Here is a 25,752-nt window from a genome sequence, read left to right on the forward strand (position 1 = left end):
GTACCCATCCCCTGCAGCAAATTGGAAAAATACAGAACGAAGCACCAATTTGCAATCCAAGTTATAGGGCTGGTGGGCTCCTGTAGCCACCCAGCACGACTTTAGTTCCGTCCTTATACTCATATACAGAGTAACTCTTGTAAAGTAAGTAAAAACCTATTCTGTGTTATATATAACTTGGAAATGTTAATGCTTGTCTACAGTTCATCACCTACATAGTTAGTACTATATTTTAAAGAATAAATAATATACTATTGGGGTACCTTCTAATTTAAGAATTTGGAAAGGTCTTGGGTTGGTCAAGGGTCTCTTGCATATTTGCATAGTCATGAAGCTCTCCTGTGCATGGAGTAGATCTAAAAGAGGGAATTTCACTTCGGACAAGGGACATACCAGAAGTTGCCTCTCTTTTCCTATCAAAGTAGGAGACCTCTGTCTGCACTGGGCCTGCCATGAACTCCACAGAATTCAAAAAAACTCGAAAAAAAAAAAAAAAAGAGATGGGAAGGTTGTTGTCTAACCTAAGAGCTTGTTTTTCTGAACTAATTTAGTTAATGGTAGCCTCATTTAATTAAAAAAAAAAAAGTCTCTTAGAAACAATCCAGAAAGTAGGTTCTATTGAGGTCATCATCTAACAAATAGTTCTTTCCAAAGGTGGGGACTTCACAACAAAAAACCAGCCCTCTCCATAGCATCTTATAAGTTTTTACCTCAGATAGGAGGAAAAGAGACAGGAAAGGCTTCCTAGGCTCAGGGGGTATGTGCTACAGGGCACAGGGTTTGGAACTGGACACACCTGCTTCAAATTCTGGCTCCTCTGCTTCATAGCTGTATGGACTTGGACTTGTTAGTTAACTTCCCAAAGCCTGTGTTATTTAAAAACCACTGCCTTGCACACACACAAGAGGCCAGTCAGTTCCCCTTCCTTCATTACCGTGTTTGATTCAGTCTTAGCTTAGTGATCAGTACTAAGGATGCAGGGTTTTGTTCCATGGAATAAGGTGAGTACTAGCTCCCATGCAACACAGCAAGGACATCTTTTTATTTATTGGCAGAGAAAATATTTCCAATGAAAACAATTTCAAAATGATCAGTAGAACTGATATTTTGGATAAAAACATTGTCTTTTTAACCCAGTATACCCTTCTTCTACACCACCAATTGCTACAACAGTGTAAGCCAACTGGAGCTAAGCAAGCTTGTTGTTTGCCCATGTGACAAATGTCCTACCCCATTCCTTGTGAGCGGTGCTGGTTAGTCTTCAAAGTAGTCATGAGTAAGCTTTACAAATTGTGGTACAGACCCCAAGCCCACAGGAAATGAGCAAGCTTCTGTATACATATGGACTACACACATGGAATTTTAGATGGTTATCAAAATGTGAGTAATAAAACATTTACTGTTTCCGATGTGAAATCACTATGCTAAACACTTTGCCTACACTATGTCAATGAATTCTCAAAAGGACACTATGAGGTAAACACTATTATCACTCCTATTCTACATATAAAGAAGTTAAGGCTCAAAGATTTTAGGTAAATTTCCCAGAGTCCTGCAGCTAGTAACTGGCCATGCCTAGATCTGAACCCAGTTCTGATTCCAAAACCTACTCCTTAAACATTACATACTGCCTTTCTATGTGGTTTGTTACAACTTATAGAATCGGTCTGAAAGCATGGTATTATTAAAAAGATTTGCCTCATCTGTCAACTAAATTTACTTTAGGATAAAGACACAGACTCCAAAAAGTCTCACAAACCATCTAGATCTCAGCAATAAATGAAAAACTGAAGGATTTCTTTTCCCCCTTGGTCTCCGTAAGTACCTACTATCTGCATCCCAAAACCTCAGAAGTATTTATATTTAGGTTCTTGACAAGGCCTTTGGTCAAGAACTCTTACTGCTATCAAGTGATCCATCCCTCTCTCAAGGAAACAGTCCCTACGGCATCACTCCCCTCAAAAGTCTCCACAGCACTGAATGAGGAAGCAAGGCTGGCCTTGACACCGGACCAGTGTGAGGGTGCTGAATGTGGTGGAGGTCAGCTTTCTGCAAGGCCACCTCTGCTATTTCATCTTGGAGAAGGCAGAGAGGAACTGATGGAGTTTTTTTTATTGCTGTTGTTACCCTTCATATTTTCTGATGCCTTAATTAGAACTTTCAGCTCATATTCTTTCCTAGGGACAATAAATCTCTAGTCATTTTCATCTCACCTATATTTATTATAGTGAGGTAAATATACTCCACACACTCGAGGGCACACTTCTCATGCAGGCAGGGCAGGGAGGGAGATAACAACGTGCTGATACCGAATGTGGAAGGCAGGGGGACAGGTCCTGGCAGAGTCCAGCAGTCAAAAAATCAAATTGAGGAAAGGAGGGGAATATGAGTTGACAGAGAATATTACACAGGAGTCTTTCATCTTTTTGAAAGGAACGTGTCACGATCCTTTTTAGAATCTGGTGGAAGCCAATGACTGCAAAAAAACACATATACAGTTGATCCTCATTATTTGTGGATGCTGTATTTGTAAATTTGCCTACTTGCTGAAATGTATTTGTAATCTCCAAATCAATCAGTGCTCACACGCTTTCACGGTCATTTGCAGACATGCAGAGCAGTGGAAACTTTGACACCTGATGTGCATGCTTCCAGCTGAGGTTGAACAAGGTGACACTCTGTCTTCTTGTTCCAGCTCTCATGCTGTAGACAAGTGTCTTTTTCAAGGTCTACTTAAGTGCCACGATTTTTGTGCCGCATTTTTGTGCTTTTGGCTGGTGATTTTATTGTTTAAAATAGCGCCTGGGGCTTCCCCGGTGGCGCAGCAGTTAAGAATCTGCCTGCCAAGGCAGGGGACATGGGTTCGAGCCCTGGCCCGGGAAGATCCCACATGCCGCGGAGCAACTAAGCCCGTGCGCCACAACTACTGAGCCTACGCTCTAGAGCTCGCGTGCCACAACTACTGAGCCTGCGTGCCACAACTACTGAAGCCCATGTGCCTAGAGCCCCTGTTCCACAACAAGAGAAGCCACCGCAATGAGAAGCCCATGCACTGCAACGAAGAGTAGCCCCCGCTCACCACAAGCAGAGAAAGCCCATGCACAGCAACAAAGACCCAAAGCAGCCAAAAATAAAAATAAAAAATAAATTTATAATAAATAAATAAAAATAAAATAGCTCCTAATCATAGTGCTGAAGTGCTGTCTAGTGTTCCTAAGTGTAAGGAGGCTGTCATGTGCCTGTTGGAGAACATTTGTGTGTTAGATTAGCTTTGTTCAAGGCATGAGTTATTATAGTGCCGTTGGCCTTGAGTTCAATGATACAAATACTGTACTTGAAATATTGTTTTATACAAAGCAATACTACATATAATTAATTATTTATAAGAAGTATCTAGTTGACCTGAGCAAAACAGGTTTGAACCGCATGGATGTACTTACACACATATATTTTTCAATGGTAAATACAGTACTACTACACGATCCATAGTTGGTTGAATCTGCATCTGTGGAACCGTGGATACAGACAGCCCTCTATAAAGTTATATGTGGATTTTCGACTGTGTGGAGAGTTGGTGCCCCGACCCCCATGTTGTTCAAGGGTCAATTGTATTAAATAAAGTGTCTTTAAATAGAAACACACATAATACAAGATTATGTATTAATCAGTTGACAAAAGTGTTGTAACCAGAGGCTTGCAGGAACCTAACCGTGTATTTCCTCTGGGAGCAATGCTCAGGATTTGCTGATTCAGTGTTCACAGTAACTTTACAGAACATAAGTCTTGTGAATAATGAGAATCAACTGTATTTAACACAAACAACATTTTACATGTAATATCAAGAGGCTCTCATAACCACTGAAACTTCTCTGTAAATCTCATTGAGGGGCCCATATAACTCATGTTAAATAGCCCTAACATCTTGCCACAAATTCACAAGGTTGAAAAGCAGAATATTCCACAAGATTGTATTAACAATGTGGGTGTAAAATTATTGTTACCAAAGATGATCTGAATCCCTTTTTATGTGCAGGTCTTTTATTCCCAGAGGGAGTAAGTATAGATATGTACATCTCTATCAATTTGGGGGTAATAGTCAATGGTATTATGTGCAGCTGTATTGATCATTCTTTATTAAATGAATTATTTAATATGCAATGTAAACAGAAAGGTAAGAAAATTCAGAGATGTGACCTGTTTATTACTCCATCACCTTTAAGATTATTGTTTCTTGTTGTTAATATTAGTATATACAATGAACATTAACCAGCCAGTCCTTGAGATTTGTGCTAAGCATTATCAGGAAGGATGGAAGAGATAAAAATATTTTACAGCGGGATATTTAGGAACCCTTCTAACACCGCTTTTGCATGGACAAGTGCACCGCTCATTTTTCAGAGAGCAAAGCAGAGAAATAGGAAAGGGTTTGGTTTCTTTCCTCCCTGCTGACTCCTTTTGTTATCCTCCTCTGTAGGATGGTGATGGCTTCAAGGAAAAGTGCTTTATCTCTTCCTAGATGGACTTTATTTTCAAGTGTCAACAATTTTCAAGTGTCTTTGTTCTGTATCTTAAGTGATATTTCTGAAAATCAGGTGAAGGGGTCTAGATATGCCACAGTGGCATAAGGATTATTTTGAACTGAAGACATGTAAGAATCAACAGTTGCAAGAAGAAGCTTTTTGGAACTCCCCTTATCTGCCTAAAAGCAAAGCCTCCCAAAAGAATTCAACTGCCTCAAATCCCCTCTGAGAGGGGAGCTTTGCAATCAGAGAAGACTGACTCCTATCACCAGAGATGAGAAGTGAGCACTGGGATAAGAAATTGCCTAAATAGACATTGTCATAAAACTATTATACCTCCCATCTATTCTCCTAAAGGACCATTTATTTCGCCCAAAAGTCATTTGTTGTCCCAGAAATGTCCTTCTTCCTCTCTTCATCTCCTATTAAGATGGTATATAAGCCCCAAAATCTAACTGGCCCTTTGAGTCACTTATTTGGTGAACTACTGTATGTATATGATTAAAGCATTGTTTTTTCTCTTGCTAATATGTCAGTTTAATTCACATTCCCCCAAATACTGAACTTAAAAGGGTAGAGGAAAAGTTTTTTTTCCCTGACACAGGATTGCAAAGGATTCCATGGTGTTGTTTCAAATTTCCTAACCCCTGATTCCTAAATCCCTTCAATCTCTCTTCCAGACTGCCCAGGTAGTGGGCTAGATAAAGGAAACTAATGTTGCCCACCTAGGATAATCCCTAGGGTGGGAACATCTTGTCATCCACAGTATTTTGAGTACAAACATACTACTTACCTTGGGTCTCCCGGCACTGAAATGCGGAGGCAAAGATCTTGAGGCTGCTGTTATCCTGGCTCTTGTCTGGGCCAAGTTACCTGAGCAAAAAAGACAAAGAAGTTAAGGCAAAGGAAAAGTGAAACAATAGTATGATGAGTAATTTTTCTCTTTGTGCCTTTGTATTTTTCAGAATGTTCTAAATGATCTGCTCTGAATTTGAAAAATTTGGAAAAATTTGAAATTTCAATGATATAAATTGGAAATAAATTATAATAATTATAAGTTATAAATAATTTGTAATATAATTTGAATATATATTAGTTTAATAAGCAAATAAGAAAGGACAAAAGGTCTCAAATTCACTTAAACTAGGAATAGAAGGAAATTACTACAACATAAAAGGGCCATATATGAAAAGCCCACAAATCATGTACTCAACAGTGAAAAACTGGAAGTTTTTCTCTAAGATTAGGAACAAGGCAAGAATGTCCACTCTCACCACTTCTATTCAACACAGTAGTGGCAGTCCTAGCTAGATCAGTTAGGCGAGAAATAGAAATAAAAGCATCCAAATTGTAAAGGAAGAAGTAAAATTATCTCTGTTCATAGGTGACATTACCTTATATGTAGAAAACCCTAAAGATCACACACACACACACACACACACACACACACACCCCTAACAGAACTAACAAATGAATTCAACAAAGTTGTAGGATATAAAATCAACAGATAAAAGAATCAGTTGCATTTCTATATACTAACAATGAAAATCTGAAAAGGAAGTTAAGAAAACAATTCCATTTACAATAGCATCAAAAAGAATAAAATACTAGGAAGTAAACTTAACCAAGGAGGCGAAAACTTGTATACTGAAAACTATAAAACATTCCTGAAAGAAACTAAAGAAGACAAAAGTAAAAGGAAAGCAATTCCATTGTGGGGGAGGAAAAAAATCCTTTTCCTCTACTCATCTTAGGTTCACTGGCTGAGGCCCTAAAAATTAGACTGCCAGAAGACAGAGTAACAAGAGAAAAACAATCAGAAGTTTATTAACGCATGTATCACACATATACACAGGAGTATTTAGTGATGAGTAACTCAAAGGGGTGGTTAGAACTTGGGCTTACATAACATCTTAACAAAAGAACAATAATTTATAAAGAAGTGACAACACAAAGGAAAAGAACTTTGAGTTTCTAGGGGTGGGAAATTGTGGGAAGGTAAATATATTGGGAAGCTAATGGAAGATAAGGGCTAATTCGTTATATAGATTCCTCTGGTGCTGTCTTTGAGTTGATAAGCGTCTAGAGTTGTCTCTGGTGATTAATTTATGTGCTTTCTGGTAGAGAGGAGAGGGGGCATATTTTTACAAATGTATGCCCTTCTTTTGGGCAAATAGGGGGAAGGGAGAGAGGCTTTTCTTGTATCTGCTTCTTCTCAGTTGCCTTCAGCTTAAAATAATTTTAATGCCAAAGTGGCATATTTTGGGGTGGCATATTCTGTTACCCTTCACTGTGTTCATTGATTAGAAGACTTAATATTGTTAGAATGTCCATGCTACCCAAAGAGATCTACAGATTCAGTGCAATCCCCATCAAAATCTCAATGGCATTTCTGGAGAAATAGAAAAAACAATCCTAAAATTCATATAGAACCACAAAGGACTCCAAGACAATCTTGAGAAGGAAAGCAAAAGCTGAAGACCTTACATCTCCTGATTTCAAAATATATTATAAAGCTATAGTAATCAAAACAATATGGCAAAACAGTACTGACCTGAAGATAAACATACAGACCAATGGAACAGAATAGAGAGCCCAGAAATAGACCCATGCACATATGGTCAAATAATCTTTGACATGGGTGCCAAGATTACACAATGGGGAAAGGATTATCTCTTCAATAAATGGTGTTGGGAATACGGGACATCTACATTCCAAAGAATGAAACTGAAACCCTATCTTACATCATACTGGAAAATCAACTCATACTGGATTAAAGACTTAAATGTAAGACCAGAAACTATAAAACTCCTAGAAAAAAAACATAGGGGGAAATCTTCCTAACACTGGTCTTGACAATTATTTCTCAGATAGGACACCAAAAGCACAGGCAACAAAAGCAAAAACAGACAATTGGGACTGTATCAAACTAAAAGTTTCTGCAAAGCAAAGGATACCATCAACAGGGGGGGGAAAAACAACCCAGAGATGGGAGAAAATATTTGCAAACCATATATTTGATAAGAGGTTAATTTCCAAAATATATAAGGAACTCCTCAACTCAACAGCAAAAAATAAAATAAAATAAGCTGATTAAAAAATGGGCAAAGAACTTGAATAGACATTTCTCCAGAGGTGACATACAAATGGCCCGCAGGTATATGAAAAGATGCTCAATTTCACTAACAGTCAGGGAAATGCAAATCAAAGCCACAATGAGATATCACCTCACACTTGTTAGGGTGGCCATTATAAATGAAGAGGAGCAAAATACGCCCCTTTGACATACTGATTACTCTAAGCTGGTTATTTTTTAAAAAATGCAGACACACGTGAAGCTCTGAAAACTGAGCAGAAATCACCCTTTTGTAAGAAAAATTTACAAGGGGAATCTCCATATGTAAAGGTGTCTCCCTCTCTGTACCAGAAAGAGATGACTCTAAACCTCTAGAAACTCTTATCGATGGAGAAGGCACCAACTTAAATTTGCATAACAACCTTACCCTTGTTTACTGTGCTTTTCCTAGTTAACTCCCATAACCAGCCTCCCCACTCCCCAACATCTTTTGTCTTTAGCTAGATATAATGTTTAAGTTGGTGGCTTGGGCCATTTCAGGGAGTTTAGTCAGTTTTCCCTGGATATCTCCCATGTATACAGGAGGTATACATGTTATTAAATTTCTGTTTGTTTTTCTCCCATTAAATCTGTCTTTTTATTACAGGGGTGTCTCAGCTAAGAACCTAGAAGTGTAGAGGGAAAATTATTTTCCCTCCCCCACATAAAAAACACCACCACCAGCAACAAAAAATAACAAGTGTTGGTGAGGATGTGGAGAAACTGGAACCCTTGTGCACTGTTGGTGGGAATATAAAATGGTACAGCTGCTACGGAAAATAGTATGGAGGTTCTTCAAAAAATTAAAACTAGAACTGCCATATGATCCAGTGACCCCACCTCTGGGTACTTATCCAAAAGAACTGAAAACAGAATCTTGAAGAGATATTTGCATTCCCATGTTCACTGCAGCATTATTCACAATAGCCAAGCAGTGGAAACAGCTAAATATTCATCAAAGGGTGAATGGATAGAGAAAATGTGGCATGTACATATAATGGAATATTTATTCAGCCTTAAAAAAGGAAGGAAATCATGCCATTTGGGGCAACACGGATGAACCAGGAGGACATTATGCAAAGTGAAATAAGCCAGTCACAGAAGGACAAATACTGTTAGATTCTTCTTATATGAGGTACCAAAAGCAGTCAAACTCATAAAAGCAAGGAGGAGAAGGTGGTTGCCAGGGGCTGGGGGGAGAGGGAAATGGGGAGCTGTTGTTCAATGGGTACAGAGTTTCAGTCATACAAGACGAAAAATTTCTCGAGATCTGCTGTACATCAGTGTGCACACAGTAAACGGTATCATACTGTATACTTAAAAGTCTGTTAAGACGGTAGATTTCAAGTTATAAGCTTTTACCACAAAAAGTCTCCAATTAGGGCTTACCAGTCACTGAAAGAGACAAATAAGGAAGAAAAAAAGATGCTGGGAGTTTTCCTGAAAGAGAAGGTGGGCAATAGAGAACACTACCGCCAGGATTTAAGGTACAGACTGATGAGCAGATCTGTCAGTATGGGTCCCTCAGCCTGAAGGGAGGAACCTGACCACCCCCATTGAAACAGCTGATGAAGAGAGAGTTAGTTAGGCAGTGGGGACAGCCTCTGAGTCATAGGGGCTGACCTTGAACAAGTTAATTAACATCTCAGAGCTTTGGTTTCTTTGTCTACAACATGAAGACAGTACTTACTACCTAATCCTCAGAGCTGTTTATGGGCATTGGATGAAATAATTCACGAAAAGCACTGGCAACACACAGCTAGTACAAGGTAAGTGCTCACTTCGTGTTACTAGCATCGATGATGATGATGATTTGCTTGAACAGTTCACATAGGTCTCAGAGAGTAGAAGGTAAGAGAAGAACAGAGAATCTCACTAATTTGCTACTGTGAACACTGGTTTGTCAAAAAATAAAGATAAGAAAAAATGATAAGGCAACTCCATTTTGAACCTCCGTGTCTTGGCCACTTTAATTCCTACCACATTTTGCCTTTGAAGGGTCTGAATGGCCTGCTCAGACTCCCATCTCCCTTCCTCACCACCCACCTTTCATCTCCTCTCTCATCCCTAACCTCCCAAACCAAGAGATCTGTTTGCATTTTTACCTAAAATGTCATTTGATCCTGTAGCAAAATAAAAAGTTGTCAATGAAAGGAAATGCTGCAATTTGTGCATTTGCAAGACACTCAAGATTTCAAAGTTTTTAGCAAGTCTAGCACAAAGATGTCCAAATGTTTTCTCTGGCGATATCTTCAGAGGCTAAACTGTGATTAATAGCCCAGAAAGAACCCTTTGAAGCAGGATTGGTGACATCAAAGTCGTAATCCAGGGGTGGCAGGAGCTTTATAATGAATGGGAAGCATTTTAACACATTTCAAAGGATTTACAGCATGAATAAACAATAGACCTCGGCAGATGTGCCACACACACCTTTCAGAAACATTACCTATAAGAAGTTTCCATTTTAATTTAAATGTAAATACAGTGTTCGCACTTCTTTCAAATGTTAAGCATCCTCGTTGCTTCACCCCCCAGACAGCCTCTTTGGCTAAGGATGCCTCATTGCTCCAGAGCACCCTCCTGTGACTGCCTGACATGTGCTGGGGAGCGAAAACGGAAGTCAGAGGCTTTGGATGGAATTTATATCCTACGTGGGAACTGGGTTAGGAAAGACTCTAAAAAGGAGCTTGCAATGATCCCACATAATTTCCCTGCTTCCAACTTAAAGGGAAAGAGACAAGTGGTCTGAAGACAGAGCTGAAACTTTTAAAAGATGGCAATTTCCTGCCTGCTTCAGAGGATTTTCAGCTCTTGGAAAGCACCCAGCACCCATGATTTCAGTTGCCTCTTAAGAATTGCCCAAGATGATGGGTTGCTGTTTTAAATAATCATGCTTGGAACTTGACTTCCCTCTGCTGCCCCCTCTGGGATTAAAAGATTGGTTGCAGGGTTCTGGTGGTAACTGCTGGTGGGCATTTGATTGGGAAATTTTCTGTAACACAAGAAACAGGCTAATAAACGACTGCAAAGCAACTCTGAAAAGTAAAAGGCTTGTGTCAAATGCTACTCAAAAGGAGCTGCAAAGAAAACATCCAATGCTTCAGAGATTCTGTTACCAGATTTTCTGAGGAGACCTGAGAACTAGAATGTTGTACCCTACAGTAAGCTTGGATACTGAACACCAAAATCACACCTTCCTGTCTACATGAGAATGACCTTATGTTATTCCAGTCTCCATTAGCATGAATTTCTTCTTCCAGGAGTCTCCTGTCTAGACTGTTCATGGTTTGACTGTTCATTACAAGAACTGCCCAAAAGACCCAAGACCCATTAACTCTTTAATGGAAAATGTCCAAAGACGGTTTAAGCCCTATGATTCTATGAATCCCTTGTTTTAAAAGCCTCACCTTGTTGTTTCCGCCAATCATGGACTGGTTGTATTGTGTGTGATCTTTACACAATCCTAATCATGCCCTCTCACTTAGAAAGACCCGCCTTAAATCAAACTTGATCTCTCAACAAATTCTGACCCTGCCTTTCCTTCTCCAAGACACTACCAAAGCTTTGAGAGGTGGTGGTCTCCCTTAATGCGGTGAGCAATGAACTCCACTTTGTCTAATCAACAGGCAGTGTGAGTGATGGTTAGGGAGTCACCTTGGGACAGACCTATGATGGGGTGATACTTGCAGTGAATGAAATGCTCTAATTTCAGTTAATAACACTGTACCCAATTAAAATGCAAGGGGTTAAATTTAGTAGTTGTATAAAACATACTGTAGTATTTTGTATGTTTAAAAAAAACACTTAGATACTGATCTATCCTAAATCTATATAACAAAGACTTGTTTTAGATTTGATACATTGAGGTAACTTAAAATAGTGACAAAAAATATGACACAGCTGTAGGAGGCCAAGAAAGAAAGTGTAATGTTAGATTTTGTTCTACAGTTTTCACTTTCTCTCCTGGCATTTATCTATGGCTTTGAGTGTTAATATCAATAAATGGGCAGGGGGGAGGTGGAAGAGCTCCCAGCCCACTTAACTTCCCAAGAAAAGAACATGGATAAATTTTATATATATAGAAGGGGCTGTAGTTTTGTGGAGGGAAGAAATAAGAGATCAGCCTGTCCTCCAGGCTGTTCTAATGAAGAAAGATACGCACATATAGCAAATGCTCTTTTCTGAATGCACAACCTAGCCTTTACCACGTATACGGGAAATTCAATGTCCAAAAGAAACCTCTTCCTCTTTTCTGTATCTACTTTTAATTGATATTTGTCTGGAAATTTAAGGAATTTCTGCACAGTGAACACCTCTAGACTATCTGTTTGAAGGAAGCCAAACCAAGGTTTTCACTGATTTGTTTTTTTTTCATTTAAAATTGGAACTACATCTTTAAAGATTTGTGGCCCAGAGATTTCAAAATTGTAGAGTTGAAGAAAAAATAATAACTCTTTTGCTCTTTAAACTTGAAAACTCATAAACAGGATGTCATACAGCAAACAACTGTACCAAATCATCAGAATGTGTCAAGGAGGCAATCAGGCTTCCCCTTCTTAACCCAGTCAATAGTGGAGCTGAGGCTCTCTGCTTCCTGCATTTTATTGCCACATTGGTGGAAGTTGCCAGTTCAGCCTATCTTAATAAAGATAGAGCTAGTTTTGAAAAGCCCTGGGTATTGTCTGCCTTCCCCTCATGTTTTGCTTGGCGTTTACTTGGAAATAACACAGCTGCCAAGTGATATGACGTGTTCACAAAAGTGCTGGAGCCTAGACTGTTGATATCTATCCACGAAGACTTAACCCATTGAGAAAAAAATGAAATCCACACACACGCATATCTGCCAGCACCCACGTATCACTGACACGTAAGGATTGCTTATTCCAGTCTCAGAGCGACATCCATACACAGCAGAGCAGTTTCTAATCCAATCATGGCTAGTCCTGGACAAAACTATAATTTAGGCAAAGGATATATTCAAGGTCCCCCACACGGCTTTTCACATTCCTATTCCCACTTCCAAAGGTGCAACATGGCTTTAATGCTGTGTCTCTTCCGTACCCCCAACAACTAATTCTCCCTATTTCCTTGCCCTACCCTGGAAATCTTCCCAGCAGACTTTCCCTGTCTATGTTCCAAACCTTCAGGTTACTATTCTTCTCTGACAACTAATCCTGATCTAATTTCTTCATGGATGGATAAATGTATTACTTCACTCAGGTGAAATGTTTACATATGAAGGGGAGCAGAATTTGTCACCCCAAAATATACCTCTTTGATAGTATTATTATTTCAGGCTGATTATTTTTAAGAAACAGCAGTCACAGGAGAAACTCTGAAAACTGAGTAGAAATTACCCTTTTGTAAAAAATTTTTGGAGGGCAAAAACATGGAAAAGGAAGGCTTTATTAAGACATCATAAGCTACTGGTGGGACCATGCACAAAAGCGTAGCTAATTTTGCTCTTTCAGTGGCCTTTAGATAGATACTCATCCAACTGTGTGGCCAAAGGTGAATGGTTTGGATACAAGCCGCTAGAGGACTCATACCTGTTAGTTACTACAAGTGTTAATGGGACCACAGTCTTGAGTAAAATCTCATATGGGTCAGGTTGTTGCAACACAGGGAACTCACATTCCATAGTCCAAGACTAGAATCCTAAATAAAATGCCAAGGCAAGAGAGAATAAACTGATTACTACAGATAAAAAAATCTCTTCCTAAAAGCTCTGCTCAACACACCTTATCTATTCATGGTGGGTCAGTTATAGATTTCCCTGTGTAAAGCGTAACATTATATGTTTCCTTGTGTTTTCAATTAAGACTGAGAAAGCCACACAGGGCTTCAGAAACAAGAGGCTGTTAACTTCACATTTTGCAGAATGATGACTGAGTGCTTGGAATTATAAGTGCTTCTTTAGTTCTCCCTCTTTAGCCTAGAAGCAATGAAAAGAACACTAGACTTAAAGTTGAGAAACCTGAATTCTCATCCCAGGCCTGCCATTGACTTCAGATCACTTCTCTCTATGACTCACCTGTGTTACACATCAAATGAGAAGTTTGAGTAGATTAGTGGTCCTCCACTCATGTGCATTTTGCCATGGCATCCATGAAACAAACCCTCTGTGCCATGCAGCTGCATCTAGATCAATGTCCGGCAATGTAGTGTAAGAGGGGTGGACTCTTGCGAGAGGGAACTACAAGGAACAGTGTAATGTTGACCTAGTACCAAAAAAAGACTGTGTGACATCTGTGGCCAGGACATGTGAGAACTTTACTTAGGCTGTAGATTAGAGAGCTGGTCAGGGTAGTAAACAATATTGTATGAAAAGCAACATCAGGGAAAAAAATTGCAAAAGGCACATCTGATAATGGACTATTATCCAAAATACACAAAGAACTCTTGAAATTCAACAGTTAGAAAACAAACAACCTGATTTTAAAATGGGCCAAATACTTCAACAGACACCTCACCAAAGAAGATACACAGATGGCAAATAACCACATGAAAAGATGCTCCACATTATATCATCACAGAAATGCAAATTAAAACAACGAGATACCATTACACACCTATTAAAATAGCCAACATCCAGAACACTGACATCGTCAAATGCTGCCAAGGATGTGGAGCAACAGGAAATCTTATTCATTGCTGATGGCAGTGCAAAATGGTGCAGCCACTTTGGAAGACAGTTTGGTGGTTTCTTACAAAAATAAACATACTCTGACATATGATCCAGCAATCACGCTCCTTGGTATTTACCCAAAGGAGTTGAAAACATGTCCACACAGAAATCCCTGTTGCCAAAATATGGAAGCAACCAAGATGTCAGTAGGTGAATAGATAAATAAATTGAGTTACATCCAGACAATGGATTATTTAGTGCTAAAAAAATGAGCTATGAAATCATGGAAAGACATGGAAGAACCTTAAATGTATATTACTAAGTGAAAAAAGTCATCTGAAAAGGCTACATACTGTATTATTCCAACTGGAAAAGGCAAAACAATGGAGATAATAAAAAGATCATGGATCCAGAGAAGAGATGAATAGGCAAGGCACAGAAGATTTTACGGATAGTGAAAATACTCTGTATGACTCTATAATGATGAATATGTCATTATACCTTTGTCCAATCCCACAGAACGTACAACACCAAGAGTGAACCATAATGTAAACCATAATGGATTTGGAGTGATGATGATGTGTCAATGTAGATTCATCAACTGTAACAAATGTACCACTCTGGTGGGGGATGATAATAATGGGGGAGGCTGTGCAAGTGTAGTGGCAAAGGGTATATGGGAAATCTCTGTACTTTCCTCTCAATTTTGCTGAGAACCTAAAACTGTTGTAAAACCTAGAGTCTTTTTTTTTTTTTTTTTTTTAAATAAAAAAGCAACATCAAGCTGACCAAGCACATGAGTAAGAGTAATATCTGTGGATGCAAACTGGAGTAAAAAAGGTTGAATAGTGTTGGGTTTCCATTCAGGTCTGAAGGTCTATCTAAGGCTGTGAAATACATTTTAAGAGATTGCTGAGGTGGAGAAAATAAGAACAAAATAAAGAAGATAAAACTAAAATCTGCATGATGTGTTATTTCTTCACAGTTTGGCAGGCAATGGAAGGGGGGAGGACGGTGACGACAATGTGGCTTAGATAAACGGAGGAAGCCTAAGTAATGATTTGATGGAGGCCTGGATATTTAATTTGCCAATGTTCTCTTCACAGCTGCTCGCCATGAGCAGCTAACAACGGCTCGGTTTCTGTCATCTCTTTCTAGTTACTCCTCCTCCTTCCCTTGCTATTGTGACTAAAGTAAGCTTATTCAGATCTCTAATTTGTATATCACTCTTCTTCCTTAGCACATGAGCGAGGGGACAGAGGTATAGTTTTTTGCTCCCCACCAACAATGTTTTTAAGATTAAGTAATTCAAGGTGATAGGGACAGAGTAAAGGAACAAAGTAGGTGATTAAATAGTTAATCCCACTAGCGGATTGTAAGTAGAGAAAAAATGTAGGAGACCCCTGTAAGTTAATGATCACTCAAGAAAGCAGGCTTGCTAAACAGCTAAACCAAGCGGGCTTGCTTAGCAACAAAACCATGCAACAGAAGCATGAGACATGCCCCCAAACAATATGACAATGGAGGAGTGAGACCCACATCCTGCCCAGTGAGGTAAGTTAATGATTCCTAGGACATGCTCCTCTGCATGCACTAAAAACAAAATTATAGGGAAAGATGACATTATACTAAAACCTGAGATGATTTACCATATTTTAGTATATATTAGTGACTTCTGGGCCATTTCCATAGTGCCATGACAGTCCCAGTCTGACCATGTAGGGACAAAATACTCCCCTGCCCGACGTGGAGGAAGAGCTGATGATGGAAGCCTGAAGTCTACTCAAGAATGAAAAAAAAAAGGTGGTCTTTTCCCACTCCCCACTTTTCCTTTGATTATAAAACTGTAGCCCACTAAGTTCTTGGGGTGGCACTCCCTTGCCTGCCTGCTCGTATCTCTCACAAGCGTCCTATACTAATAAACTCCTTCCTTACCTGTCACTCTGCCTCTTGCTGAATTCTTTCTGCACCAACACCTTCAACATCTTCATAATATGTATTCCCTTAATAAAAAAATTACGATTCTTTCAGTTTGCATATTAGCAAATATCAGTCATTTTGAAAAGCTGGGTGCTAATATGAATGCAATCATCACTTATATAAACCTTTTTTTTGATTGAGACTGTGAAAGCATTCAAGGTTAACTTTTGATCTGTAGGTATCCAAGTATAATTTTCCCACTTACCAATTCTTTTGCTTTCTTTCAAGGAATGACTGTTTCATATCACCTAGCGCCTTTTTAAAGGACCTAGTCTGAACATTCAGGTGTATATCTTTGAGAAAAAATGTAGCAGCTTAAGAATCCAGAGAAAAAGGACAGGCATACTGAGAAATGCAACACTCTATAAGAAGCAAAGCTTATATAACATGCCTAACTGGCCAGCATGACTCACATCTGAGCTACACTGCCACAGGTTTTCTTGGACACAAACACACCCACATATTTCTCTCTTTTCTCTCTTCTCTTCTTTCTCTCTCTCTCAGATTTGTTTGTTTTTACTAGTTCATAAAATGGCATTGACCAGAAAGATTATTCTACTGAACCTGATATATGTCATGGTGTTGAAGGATGCAGTTAATGTAAGTTTTATTTCGTAAGTACAGACATTGCTTTTTTGAGAACTTGGCTTTATAGAATTGTGGCATAGCATCCAGAATAACTGCTTGATTTCCAAATCTTCCTAAATTAAAGTCTTATCCTGCAGACTTGGGATGCAATTAATTACTGATTTTTCTTTTAAAGAATAGACCCTATTGAGAATAAAGGCCAACAAAAAAGATTCCTCTGATGAAGGAACTCTACAAGCATCACAATTCTGTGCTAATTCTAGAGGCTGCAGTTATTTAGTGCACTTGTGTCTGAGCCCTTTTGAGTCCTTTTAAATCAATGCAAATATTTTACCTTCTATTGGTATTTATCTTTAGAAATGTTTTGTTTCCTTATATAGGTCACATGGTCTCTGAAGTTAGGCACTAAGAATTTCTATTCCCATTCATTAATTCAAAAAATATTTCTTTAGCACCTGCTAGAAGATTTGTGAAGTGCCCTACATATAGTAGATGCTGGAAAAAAAAAAGTTTATTGAAGATGCTCCAATGTACCAGAACAACATTTAAGATGATTTCTACCCTTGCCTTCTTTTTTAAAAAAATTTTTATTGGAGTATAGTTGACTTACAATGTTGTGTTAGTTTTAGATGTACAGCAAAGTGAATCAGTTTTATATATATATATAGAATGGAGATATATCTCCATTCTTTTTCTGATTCTTTTCCCATATAGGTTATTACAGAATATTGAGTAGAATTCCCTGTGCTATACAGTAGGTCCTTATTAGTTATCTATTTTAGATACAGTAGATCCTTGCCTTCTATAGATGGATCACATCTACCATCTCTTGGAAAACTTCAGTATCACAGATTCTTCTTTCAGTCATCCAAGAACACTATGGCTCATTATTCCAAAGAAATAGCAATTGACTGTGAACCATTCTACAGAGTTAGTGTATTCAATAGCACCATGGATGAGTAATAAGCCTGAATGAAATAGATTTAGGATTTAAATATTTCTAGAGAATGCCTAGATGTTCCTTGATGTGACACTGAAAGCTACCCATGAAGCTAATTAACACTGTGTCTGTGACTCTTCACTGGAGTCTAAGCTCCATTAGGGCAGGCACTAAGTCCATTCTATCTACCACTTTATAGCTAGTGTTTAGCATAATTAACCTAGCACATAGTAGGCACTCAATAAATATATGTGAATGAATGAGTGAAGGAATAAATTGTGTGGCATTAAATTTTATTTAACATGACATCCAATGCCCTTCTAGGAGCAAGCCCCAGCTCACCTCACTTCCCTCCACGTACCCTAAACTTTTTGCTGGTCTCTGGCCATACCACTCTCCCTTCATATTTCAGAATCTTTGCTCAAGCTATTTGAGGCCTGGATTGCAGAGGTTAAGTGGTTAAGATTGTGAGTTCTAGGGTCGAACCACCTGGGGTTTGTCTCAGCTCTGTCACTTACTTGTTAGGAAGGCTTGAATGAGTTACTTGCCTTCTAAGTATCTGGGTTTCATCATCCAGAAGGCTGGATGAATGTTTATTGAGTTTTGGGAATAAAGTGTTCCCGTTAAATTTATAGTTAACAGAGTTTCAGTGGCGAGTGGAGATGTAGATGTTGCTGGTCTAGGGGATTTGATTAGAGCCACGTGGAGCCCCTAGAGGTCCTAGTTGGCCACGGAGTTTTAGTTTAAGCTAAATCACTTGACTCAGGTTAGTGACCTTCTCTTCAGCATGTATTTTGAGATTTATAAAATGTTATTAATTAGGGGTTTCGGTTAATCAGAGTTTTATAGACTATCCAATTTTCTATTGCCTAGAACTCATTAAATGTTGGGTTGGATGACTAGAAAAGAAAGTAAATAAACTGAAGATTTAAGGTTTGAGGGTGTAATTTATTCTTTCCTGTCTATATTCTTAAGGTACTATTTTTAAAACAAAGAAATCACAAACTCTCAAAAGAAAGAGATGAAGGAAGGAAGGAAGGAAGGAAAGAAGGAAGGAAGGAAGGAAGAAAGGAGGGAGGGAGGAGAACCCACAGTACTGTATAATATTATCTACTGTCTTTTAAAACAATTCATCAGAGATAAGGAAATACATGTAGAAATCCACTTATTTTGCCCTATATTTGTCCCTCTGCTCCAGATCAGCAAAGAGTTAACAATACTTAAATACTAACATTTATTGAATGTTTACAATGTAGTAGATACTATGCTGTGTACAGAATGAATTATTTAATACAACACTGTGAGCCGTGTCCCCAGTTCACCAAGAAAGGAAATGGCGGCAAAGAGTACACAAGCCTACAGCCCAAGGTCAGATATCTGCTGTGCAGAGCACTGAGCAGTGATGTTGAGAGGGCCCATCAACTAGGATGGCCTAATTAAAGATTCTGTGGTTGTTTCAGGGTTTCTGGCCACATTCAAAGGAAACCACTGAGTAACTGAGGGGACTGCTGCCTGATCAAACTGATTGAACCCAACTGATTTTAGATGATGTCTGAATTTTTTAGTCATTTACATACCAAACCAGGTGAACAGCACACAGTTCCCATTGATTACCCAGCAATCACTAACCTTGTGGCTAAGCCAAACCTAATCATCTGGAAAACAGTTGATCTGGGTTTTGTGTAACTTGAACTATCCTTGTGAAACGTAAAGAATGGAACCACTCTACTAAATGCAAACCTTAATAAAATCTTAGCGCTCCTCTCCCACTTCCAACTCTCCAGTAAAGTTAAGTGACATTTTATTTAGTTTACTGACATCTCACATGTGCGAGCCAGTAAAGTTCACAATTGTTACTCCTCACAGCTGTGGTTTACAGCTTCTCTTCGCACACAACACGCTGGCACCAGAGCAAAATGATTAACTTTTATATGCTTCTAACATATGGACCAGACTGTTAGAAGCTGGTCTTGTGTTCTAAAGAGAAAAATAGTTTTTATTAACATGACCCAAATTCCTGGGGAAAAAAGCATTAAGTTGTGATCCATTTCTAAGTAGAGAGATTATAATTATGATGGCTTTGTTTCTAATTCACTTTATTTGAAGTGCCTGGAGTTACCTTTTAGTAAGGTGGGGAGGGGGGGAGGATGACCTGAAAGCCCCATGATAAAGAGATTTTGTAGTGGGATGAATTAATAAACCGTAAATGGCCTTGAGACTTTTCCTCAATATGAGCTATGAAATAAATGCAAAGAACCTTTCATCTTAAATGGGAACATATTTCTTCTCTATGAATAAGAAGGATTCTGGCGAGAGAAGCAGAATTTGTTTTTCTTGCATTTCTGACCATTTGAAAAATCAAAGCTGCCATATTTGTTGTACTTGACAAGATCATTAAAGAAATAAAATAAAATGGCCCTCAATTGTACTGCCGCTTAAAAATAAAATGTACATTCACTGTCACATTTAGAGCTATGAAAAAAGTATTAAAATGTGTTGAGGAAAGATAGTGGATCTAATTCATAACAGATACTTTCCCAATATTAGAGCCATTATTACAACTCATTAGTGAAGGTCATTTTAGTTTTTGTCTTTCAAGGACACAGCAGCAACAGGGTCCCTAGAGCTAGGAAAGCATGAAGAACTTTTGGAAATGGATTTAAGATCCATACTGGAAGACTGCCCTGGAAAAGAAAGACTCAGGGAGAAAATGTTCTGATCAGCAATGCCTCAGTAAGTCCCACTTGACTCTTGACCCTCAAGATGCTTTTCGCAAAAAAGCATCTTACTGGTTTCAGAAGCCCTGTACAGGAGAGCCATCTCTTGGTATTTCTGCAGTAAAGATGCTTATGGTATTTCATACCTAGTATTCCCCATGCTTTTTGACCATGGAAATCTCTTCTTTACCTCACACTTCATCACATCCCACAAACCTAGAGCTTCATGAAACACACTTGGGAAAACATTGCTCTTGATACTGATGATATGGGACCTTTCTATCTCTGCAAAGAGAGCCAAGGGAACTTTCAACCAGCTTGTGCTGGAACTCTGCAAATCCAGAACACTGACTTTTCTCACATACTGGGAAATAGGCTGAAGTCTGAATGCAGTAAAATATTATTTTATGAAGAAACAAGAATTTATTTTCTTTGGAAGGACCAGCAAGAAGGGCTCTTTGGCATTTCTGCAATTCTCTTTGAGAGCAGGAATGAGGCACATCTGTGGCTAGGGCAGCGATTCTCTGTAGCCACCACGTTATTCAACGTGGTAGCTGCAGAACACATGAAATGTGGTTAGTCCAAACTAGATGTGCTGTAAGTAAAAAGTACACACCAGATTTCAAAGACTTAGTTTAAAAAAAGAAAAAAGGTAAGATATCTCAATAATTTTTATATTGATTACTTGTTGAATGATAATATTTTTGATATGTTGAGTAAAGATATATTAGTAAAATTAATGTTGTCTGTGCTGTAGACTAAATGTTTGTGTTCCCACCCCCTACAAATTCATATGCTAAATCCTAACCCCCAATGTGATGGTATTCGGAGGTAAGGCCTTTGGGAGTTAATTGATTCATAAAGGCAGAGCCCTTATCAATGGGATTAGTGTCCTAATAAAAGAGACCCCTGAGAGCTCCCTTGACCCTTCTGCCATCTGAGGACACAGTGAAAAGACAGCCAACTATGGACCAGGAAATGGTCCCTCACCAGGCATCAAATCTGTTGGTGCCTTGATCTTGAACTTCCCAGCCTCCAGAACGGTGAGAAATAAATTTCTGTTGTTTATTAGCCACCCAGTCTGTGGTATTGTGTTATAGCAGCCCAATGGTCTAAGACAACCTGCTTCTTTTTACTTTTGAAAATGTGATGAATAGAACATTTTATATCACACTGGACAGCATGGTGCAATAGACCAATGAACAACAGAGAGCCAGTGAGCTTTCAAACCACAGTAACTCCAGACTGAAAGTTTGGCCTAGGGATTACTAGGGGTTGGTCTGTTTGACCTTAAGCTTCCTTCTACTTGAGAGGTTCTTCTTCACGCAAAGCCCTCACTTTGCAGATGGGAAGCTAGTTCAGAAAACTGAATTAAACCCGTTGGGTGCAAAGTACCAACCCAGGTCAAACTCAGCCTGTCTCCTGACTTATAGGCCAGGGCTCTTTATTCCACCACAGTTGACTGGGTGGAAGAAACTGCAGGTAGACGTTTTAAAAGGAAAGAAACATTTAAGCTTCTTACATTTGAACCAAAACACAAATAAAAAAAAACCCAGCCCCTGGAGAATACAAACTCAAAACCTACAGGCATTCAGGGATTCGAAAAAACAAACCAAAGCAAGAATTTCAAGAGATGATCTCTTGCCTCACAACCACACCACACATACACTTTGTCCTCAACAAGCCTAGCAAAGAAAATCAAAGATTCTTCTAGACAAGGGCTGAAAACCATTAACAAAGGGAGATGTGGGAAGGTGTGAAGTTTCTCCCCGGACGGTCCAGTGGTTGCCAGGACCCTCTTGCCTTCCGCTCCAGCCTGTCAAAGGGCAGAAGGGGACATTGCTCCCCATGGAACCTCACAGAGGCAGCAGAGGGCTCTTGGCTGGTCCTCCCAGTTGGCTGTGGCAGTAATAGAAGGGAGTGTGACCACACGGGCACCCAGAGTCCCCAGGGTCCCCACGTTTCTGAGCAAGTACATGGATCTCGTGCTTCCCAGCAAAGTACTTACAGCATGTGCGTGTGCTGTTTGCTTCTGGGAAACCCCACTCTGTCCACGCCACCAGGAAGGGGGCCAGCAATCAATCCCAAATGCTAGAGATGTAGCTGCGATTCTATCTGCGCTTCTCTGGCATCTGAGTCCTAATAGGGCTTTACGCGTGTCTCTCCAGATTCAGAATATGGAGTTCTAGGTGGAGCTCTGGATTTCACAACTTGTTGAAATAAATCTCTCATGCTGGTGGGCTCCCAGCCAGCACCATAAATCAGGATGACCCAAATACATTTCAAGTGCTCTCAAGACCACGAGGAAATTCCGTTCACAAAGTACACTCCCTGCCTGAAAAGACAGACTCTCCTGAGCACCTCGTACGTGCCAGGCGCCTCTCCAGGAGCTAGAAAGAGGATCCTACTGAACGGACAAAATCCTGTCCTCATGGAACTTACACCCCAGTGGCGCCAGGGATTTCACCCAACCCAGACCAAGAACTTCCTGGAGGAGGTGATGCTAGGGCTGAGTTCTGGAGGAAGAAAAAAGGATTAGGAGGCAGGGAAGGGGCAGGGATGGAAGGTGTGGTGATGAGGGTGGGAGTGGGGGACAGAAGTAATCTCAGAGCAGAATTAACATGTGTAATGGCATGGAGCAGTGAAGTACTGTGAACAGTAGTGACTGTATTTTCTGTATATAAATGAAATAGAAGACATGGTCTTTGTTCTCATGAAGCTTACAGTCTTCCCAAGTAGACAAGATGGTTGCATGAGGCACAACTGCACAGCTGGGTAGCCCAAAGTACTGAATTGCACAGCTCTGATGGTAGGTTGTTGGAGATGAGGAGCCCATGTGATTAACATTTGCAATTTCCACTATTTCTGAGTAACCCTTGGTGTCATTTGCCCTGTTCCTGAGACAAGAATCTGACTCTCACCCACTCTGGGCTGGTGCTGGGAGGAATCCTCAGCTAGTGATGGAATCTGCCAGCCTCCCAGGGTCACACCTACAGAAAGCTTTGTGGTTCTCTGCTGTGCCTGGAGCATGAAATCAGCATAATGAGGCAACTCAGTTCACCGGGGATAAACAAGAAACAGTTCCACTTTTTCCTGTAACTTCCCCACCCCTGCTGACCCCTCACCTTTCTGTGAGGATGGCAGCTCCATTAACTATGTTTCAGCCCATTTCACAGATTTTCAGATATTTTCTGTTATTAAAGATTACTTTTGGTTTTGAAGATTCTTTCTTATTTATTTTTAACCTTTAATATCATCTCAAGTCAAAGCTCTTTTTCCCACTGTTCCTTTCCCTCCAGGCTGGATTGATACCATCATGGCCTGAAGCAGTCTTCTCTCCCACCCCTCTGCTCTGGGCTAGCTGCTCTGGCGTGGGAGGGGGAGGAAGGAAAAAGGCGAGGGCCGAGCTCTCTTTCTCAGACTGGGTGAGGCTGCAAACCCTCTCTGGCTGGACACAACAGTCCCTGGGCTTTATGGGGAAAGGCGGTGGCCCCATATGGTCCCCTGCTAAGGGGGCTCATATGAACAGCTCCCTCAGCAATTAGGGATCTGTTAGGGGCGGAACTGTAGTCCCCCCCACCCCAAACGAATTCATACGTTGAAGTCCTAATGCCAAGTACCTCAGAAGGTGACCATATTTGGAGATAGGACCTGGTTCTCTCTAGTTAGTCTTAAACACCCTGTTCAAGTTTTTCTTTCTCACCCTGAGGCTGTTCCCTTCAGGAGCCCACGCTGACCACCCCTAGCATTTCGGATCAGCATCGGGAGCCCATCATCATTTATCCATCCTGCTTCCCTCCCTCTGCCCTGAGTCCTTTCCTCCCAGTCCTGTTCATTTACTCATCCCACTTCCACCTCCCTCTCCTTTCCAGGGCTGTAGACCCTGGCGTAGAATGCCTCATTACATCAGGCTTTACATTCAATTTTTCTCTAGTCTCCTATTAAAAAAAAAAAAAAATCTCTTCCAAGAAACCTTTCTTAGTTAAAAGAACTTTCTCCACATTGAACCATGATATTTCCATGACTTTTCCTTCTACTGATATTTTTACTTGTATAGATACAGTGCTTATATTGCCCCCATTTATTGATTCACATGCCTGTTGTGCATCCCTTAAACATTTTAGGATTTGGCTCTGTTTATCTGTCACTGACTATTCTGGCTGGGATTTTCTTTTATTCCTTCTAGAAGGCACCAGATCTAGAAAGATGATAAATACATATTGGTTGTTGACTGAGATGCACTCCCAAATTAGAAGAAGGAGGCAGGCCTCTGTACAAGGAGGCACTGACTCGCAGGCTCGCTGACAGAGTTGGCTCACTCGCCCTCTCCCTCTCAGGAAGAGCGGAGCACTGCCCATGTCTGTGACCCAGAACTCTGTCACTCAGAGTCAGCTCATCTTGCCAGACTCGTGTGCTGAGCTGCCAGGATGCAGGCGCAGCCATCAGTGGAAAATGAAAACTCTTAGAGATGGTTACAAAAAGGCATCATCTTAAGAGCTTAATGCCGTTAATTTGGGGAGTTACAGAATCAGGACCAGACCATCCACAGCAAGGATTTCGGCAGTGAAGGTGTTACAGAGCTTTGCAGTTACAGGGTGGGGACTCGTCTTGCCTCCACTCCCCATCCAAATAAAAAGGGGAACCAACGGAAGTCAAGACAGAGAAAGTTTACTGTTGATTTTTACTGCAAATCAAATTCCAAGGGAGAAACCTGAGAGTCCTCAGACAGAAGAGGGCAACAGAGACAAAATTCAGCTCCAGATTCTGAAGCAAAACCGGACTTTGAGGCTCAGAGAATATCCCCTCCGTGGTACTCTTGTTTTCTCTAGTTTCTCTCAAGTTCCTAACTCCTTTAAAACCCCACACTCCTATTTGGAAGTCAGAATTCACGATTCAAAGACAGAAATGGATTTTTCAAGCTCCTTTTGAAACCTCCTCTTCTCTTTCCTCCCCTGATCCTTTTGAACTCTTCTCTAGTTTACTTGTAGCAAGTGGAACATTCCCCCAACAGGAAAATAGGTCATGAAACCTTGTTATAACATCTTTCCTTTTAATGTTTTTCTACTTCCATCATTCAGTTTGAAAAGTCCCAGCTGAAGGGTTGGAAGGCAGTGTTGCTGCCACATCAAATTTTCACATATAAAGTCTTCAGAGAATCTCCTGTTAATAGGAAGGATTACAAAGAAAATTTTGACGTGTCTGAAGTGGTCAAAGAGTGGTCGCAAAAGCAGAGAGGGGAACAGAGAGGATCCGTCCTGACTGCA

At 40.0% G+C, this 25,752-nt stretch overlaps 1 protein-coding gene across 1 annotated transcript in view; it reads right to left on the reverse strand.

Annotated features, from left to right (window-relative positions):
• MYO3B (myosin IIIB) overlaps nucleotides 1-25,752 on the reverse strand; it is a 372,706-nt gene that overhangs the window by 141,632 nt on the left and 205,322 nt on the right. The window contains exon 22 of the mRNA XM_068543930.1: nucleotides 5,314-5,393. Coding sequence (XP_068400031.1) covers nucleotides 5,314-5,393 — 80 coding nt within the window. The remainder of the gene's footprint in view (nucleotides 1-5,313; nucleotides 5,394-25,752) is intronic.

This window comes from Eschrichtius robustus, chromosome 5, assembly GCF_028021215.1.
Source record: "Eschrichtius robustus isolate mEscRob2 chromosome 5, mEscRob2.pri, whole genome shotgun sequence".
In the NCBI taxonomy this organism is placed as follows: Eukaryota; Metazoa; Chordata; class Mammalia; order Artiodactyla; family Eschrichtiidae; genus Eschrichtius; species Eschrichtius robustus.